Raw genomic sequence first — 5,810 nt, 5'->3', positions numbered from 1 at the left:
CGCTAAGGACTCGGTTTATAAATTCAAACCGTAACTTTTTTACTGGTCGCTTATTTTTGTTGGTTTTGTTCATCATATACTAAAAGAAAGTGCAAGGTTGAGCATGCAGCAAGCTTCCGGGTCCATGTTTGTACTTCCCCACTCATTTTCTTGGACTATGATTGTGTCACATTAGCAAATATATTGATCGAACCCTTCTGAACAGGGGTCAACTGAGTTTGGTCTATTTGTTTTCCTATGGCACTCTTTGGAATATGATTATCAACTAACCACTTTTTGACAAAACTCGCTAAATTAGTTGCTTAGTGGACTTCTTGGTCATTAGTTGTCGGGCAGGATTAGTTATTGGATACTATAGCTATACGGGTACTAGAGCATTAAATTCAACATTTAATACATTATACCTATACATTAAATGATCTGTGCTTATCAGGAGATATGCTAACATCCTAAAATCTCTCTGGGTATTGCTTCTGCCGACTTGTCGAGAAGTCTAGACAAGACATGCCACTTATGGTGTCAGCTTTTGCATAGATTTGTATGGACCTTGTTGAAGTGCCCCAAGGAATAAGCATCCGTTTGGTTTCTTCAATGAGGCTTGTTGGGAATCGTATCTAGCCATGCTATGGCAACCATTTGTCTCAAAAGGTTTTTTTCTTTTTCTTTTCGGACCATTAGATTAACCTTTTGCTGAGGTGTTACAACCACTACCCTAAAAAGTAATCAATATTAGAAAGTAGAGGCCGTGAAACCATGAGGGGATGACATGAGATTGTGTTAAGATGGAGATACAAACAAGGAATTGGTACATAAGAACCTCCATAGTTTATCGTTGACTCAAGGTAGGTTGGGGTAACCTAATGGTTGTTTATTTTTGCTTGTACTGTTTACGTGCTGTGGAATTGGAGAAACAAAGACCTTCACAAGGAGTATAATCACCTAGGAGAGGGTTGGAGAGTCATTAAAGGGTATATGTTTCCTATCCTTGACGCTTGTACGTCCTATATAGGGGTAGTTTCTCAGCCTTTGGCTCTTGTGAGAAGTGATAGGTGAATACCTCCACTAATTGGGGTTCTAAAGCTAAATGTAGACATTGCTGTCAATGAGTATACTAATGTAACACAGTTAAGAGAAATCTTTTGAGATCATGCAAATTATTAGATGGGAGGTTTTACAAAAAGCATTGATATGTATTTTGTGCATAAAGCTAAACTCGATGCACTTAAGGAGGGTCTGCTATTGGCTTGTAGAGATGGAATCTGATTCATTGATTATAGAATCAGATTCTCGATCTAGAGGCAATTTCCATTCGGAGTATGCTTAGATGACTAGCCAAGTTAGTTAAGAATATTAGAATCTTGCTAATCACTTCTATAGGAACATAAATGTTGTTACTGATCAAAAGTCAAAGGCATCTTTGGTGTTCTTTTAAGATATTCCAAGCAAAATATCTCTGGCTTTTCTAGTGGGTAATATACCTTAAAAAAAAATGACTGCTCAACCATACTACAAGTCATTCCAACTAGCAGTCAATTTTTTTTACTGTTCTGGTAAAAAAAATTTCGATTTAGTCCATGAAGTAAAATCTAGAAATTTTCAGTTTTAAGGACAGACTTTTCTCTACCCAACATAGCCTGAGGTATAATTGACCAGCCTGTTTCATCTATCTAAGACCAATATCAAACCCGGTTCAAGTGATTTGGTTTGATTCATACATTTCATTGACCACATCTTTCAAAATCTTTTTGTATTTCCATTTCCCATATTACCCTTACCTAAACCCCAAAAAACCCTCACACAAATTCATTTTTTAGTGACAAATAAACCTTCACAAAACATTTATACAATACGACGGCGGTGCACCCCGCACGTTCTTTTCGTAGTTGCTTCCAACCAACTCATTTTCTTTTTTCTTAAAGTCAAACTATTTCTCTTCGTTGTGTCTTATCATATCTATCAGAGCCTGAGATACACATCAACTCTTCTTTCGCGCTGGTACGCACAAATTTGAAACCGAAACACACGTAAACGGTAAACCACCATGATAGACTTCATGTCTCATTCTTCATCACTGTCCTTAATTAGTTTCTCCGGTGAAATTACTTGCAGAATTCCATCAACCCTTCTTTCTCTCCTTCCTCCACCACCACCACCTCTGTAATCACCTCCGCCACCACCACCACCCACAACCCACCACCACCGGTGGAATTTACGTACAATGTTCATGGGAGGAGAGAAACGTGGTCACCCCATCTCCTCCCTCGTCTTTCTCTTTCTCCTTTCCATCGCTCCTTACTCAGCAATTGCTAAAAAGGATTCATCATCATCAGCTGTACATGTGGTGAAATATTCCCCGGTAGACAATTACCTGCTAGATTGCGGCTCCACCGATGCTAACACCTTGAACGATGGCCGTTCATTTCGCTCCGACAGTCAATCAGCTTCTCTGCTTTCCACCTCTGATAACGTACAAGCGTCGATATCATCTCTTAACAATTCCAACGCTGCAAAATCTTCATTTGTCTACTCTTCTTCCTTGCCTCTTTATCAAACTGCAAGGATTTTCTCTGAAGAATCCACTTACAGCTTCTTCATTTCTCGCCCTGGTTTACATTGGGTTCGTCTCTATTTCTTCCCTCTTCCTCACCCCACATACAATCTCACCAGCGCCACCTTCTCCGTCACCACCGAAGCCCTCGTTCTCCTCCATGATTTCTCCATTCCCAACGACAATTCCTTAATCTTCAGAGAGTATCTCATCAACATCACCTCAGATAGAATTTCCCTCATATTCAAGCCCCAATCCAAATCCATTGCTTTCGTCAATGCAATCGAAATCGTATCGGCACCCGATACGCTCATCTCCGACGACGCTACCGCCGTCTCCCCCGTCGGAACCTTCAAAGGCTTGTCAAATTACGCCTTCGAAGTCTCCTACCGTTTGAATGTAGGTGGGCCCCCCATAACGCCGTCTAATGATACGTTAGGGCGGACGTGGCAGATGGACTCGTCCTTCATGAAGAATCCGTTTGCTGCTGAAAACGTATCGGCAGCGCCGTCACGTATAAAATTCCCTTCCGCCGGAGCCAGTGCTTTAATTGCCCCGAATTGGGTTTATTCGTCTGCGGATCAAATGATGAATGCGAACGTGACCGACCCGAATTTCAACCTCACATGGGTGCTGAAGGTTGACCCGACTTTCTCATACTTTGTCCGACTCCATTTCTGTGATATAGTGAGCGCAAGCCTTAACGATCTTTACTTCAACGTTTACATCAACGGGATGATGGGTGTGACAGCACTGGATCTCTCCACCAGCACCGGGGCACTATCCACTGCTTATTATCAGGATTTTGTCGTCAACGCCTCCACAATTACTAGTGGGGCCATAACGGTGCAAGTGGGCCCAGCTTCCAACGTTCAATCTGGGACGCCCAATGCAATTCTGAATGGGCTTGAAATCATGAAGATGAACAACGACGCTGGCAGCTTGGATGGCTTGTTCTCCATTGATGGATCCTATGCGGGGTCCACTTTCACCCGTAACAAGCTTAAAATAGTCGCAGCAATTGGGCTCGTCATGGGTGTCACTGCCATGCTATTGGTTGGCACGATGTTCGTGAAATGGCAAAAGAGGCCCTCCGATTGGCAAAAATGCAACAGCTTCTCCTCGTGGCTTCTCCCTCTTCACGCTAGCCATTCCAGCTTCATGTCAAGCGGATCCAAAGGCGGGTTCAGGTCAAAGAGCAAAAGCGGGTACTCGGGTGTCTATTCCTCCACACTCGGGTTGGGTCGTTACTTCAGTTTTGCAGAGTTACAACAAGCCACGGGTGATTTCGATGATAAGGCAGTGATTGGTGTTGGTGGGTTTGGAAAGGTTTACATAGGGGAGGTCGATAGTGGAACCAAACTGGCCATTAAGCGTGGAAACCCTAGCTCAGAGCAAGGCATTAATGAGTTCCAAACTGAAATCCAAATGCTCTCCAAGCTTCGTCATCGTCACCTTGTTTCTCTCATTGGGTACTGCGATGAAGGTTCAGAGATGATTCTTGTGTATGAATACATGGCTAACGGACCCCTCAGAGACCATTTGTATGGTTCTAACCTCTCTCCATTACCATGGAAACAAAGGCTTGAGATTTGCATTGGTGCTGCTCGAGGGCTTCATTATCTTCACACTGGAGCCGCTCAGGGAATCATCCATAGAGATGTGAAGACAACAAATATTCTTCTGGACGACAATTTGGTTGCTAAGGTTGCTGATTTTGGCCTTTCCAAGACTGGACCGTCCATGAATCAAACCCATGTCAGCACCGCCGTGAAGGGCAGTTTTGGGTACCTTGACCCAGAATATTTCCGGCGACAACAGCTGACGGAGAAGTCAGATGTGTATTCATTTGGGGTTGTTCTGTTTGAGGTGTTGTGTGCGAGACCAGCTATCAATCCTGCATTGCCCAGAGAACAAGTGAATTTAGCAGAATGGGCAATGCAGTGGCACAGAAAAGGATTGCTAGAGAAGATCATTGATACTCATCTCCAAGGTACTATCTGCGCTGAGTCGTTGAAGAAGTATGTAGAAGCTGCTGAGAAGTGTTTGGCTGAGTATGGAGTGGATAGACCTTCCATGGGAGATGTTCTTTGGAATCTGGAATATGCTTTGCAGCTTCAAGAAGCAGCAACACAGCTCGACCCTCCAGAAGAAAAAAGTCATGCAAATCTAGAAGCTTTGCAGACAACGGGGAACAATGAGCCACAGAAAAACAATGTTGGTGTTACAGTACCAGCTTCTGTTGCTGTTGATGATGATTCAGGAGTGGTTCATTCTCCAGTGTTTTCCCAGATTGATGGGTTTCAAGGAAGGTAATTAATCAAGAGCTGAGTGCGTGGAAATCTGGTGGTCTTGAATAAGGAAAAAGCAAATCAAAAAGCTTGTCCGTTCTTTATCAGAGGCAGATGCTTTCTCGATCTTCTTTTTACATAAATGGACTTAAAGCTTTGATTGGAAGGAAAGAAATACTTTCCTCCAGGCTGAGAAAGAGTAAAGATTGATGATGTGCAATTGATCCACCCGGTTCGAACATTTGTTTTAATTGTCATTGCAGCATGTATAGGTTTGTGTGTTTGTAGAAGATTGCTCCTTAATCCGTAGTTCAATTCCTTTGAGATAAATTTTTTTGGGACGTTTTTGGTTTTTAAAGGTTTATATTTTGTAATAAATTGAGGCTTTCTTTATTTTTATGGAAAAGATATATCATGTAGCAAGTCGCAACAACCATCCATGGTTTTGAGACCAAATTGATGAGTCCAGATTCTCTCCATCCAACCTGTGCAAGACAATTTTTTCACATTCATATGAAGAGGTAGTGGAACTCACATTCAGAGTCTATTTGACATTGTGTCAAGCAGGGCAGTGTGGATCTCACATTGACAGTCCCATGGGAGTTTGGGTGTAGTGGATCTCCACTAAATACCGATACCATAGTTATTTATTTCGGATTTGATAATTATTTAGAATAATTTGATGAATTAAGTTAAGTTATTAGTTCAGTTAGAAAAGCAGACAAATTAAAATTTAGGTTTGGGTTTGGATTGGAGAATTATTCGTTTGCTAAAAAATCAGGTAAAAAATTCGGATGTTTTAATTCGAACATAGATTAAAGAAACTCAAATTAAGAGCAGAATCAATGAGATTATAGGGAAACCGGTATATTTGGGTTTTTGTGTGTGATTAAATAAACTAATTCAAAGAGAAATTAATTATAGAAAGAGACAAAAGACTGTTATTTATCAAGTAAACACAATCAATACTC

The 5,810-nt window shown here is 41.6% G+C and overlaps 1 protein-coding gene across 1 annotated transcript; it reads left to right on the top strand.

The window, feature by feature from the left end:
• The first annotated feature begins 1,967 nt into the window (after positions 1-1,967).
• On the top strand, positions 1,968-5,267 carry LOC149006634 (putative receptor-like protein kinase At5g61350). The gene has a single exon (XM_089167524.1). The coding sequence runs from the start codon at positions 2,219-2,221 to the stop codon at positions 4,862-4,864; it is 2,646 nt and encodes an 881-aa protein (XP_089023650.1). The 5' UTR covers positions 1,968-2,218; the 3' UTR covers positions 4,865-5,267.
• Positions 5,268-5,810: the final 543 nt, after the last annotated feature.

The sequence above is a fragment of the Hakea prostrata genome, chromosome 8 (assembly GCF_041222555.1).
Source record: "Hakea prostrata isolate BN-2017 chromosome 8, UWA_Hpros_2, whole genome shotgun sequence".
NCBI lineage: Eukaryota > Viridiplantae > Streptophyta > Magnoliopsida > Proteales > Proteaceae > Hakea > Hakea prostrata.
The sequence above is the reverse complement of the archived record's forward strand: the minus strand, read 5'-3'. Positions and strand labels throughout refer to the sequence as shown.

What these genes read in the sequence shown, in the direction of transcription:
- LOC149006634 (XM_089167524.1), top strand. Translation starts at nt 2,219, where the DNA reads ATGTTCATGGGAGGAGAGAAACGTGGTCACCCCATCTCCTCCCTCGTC.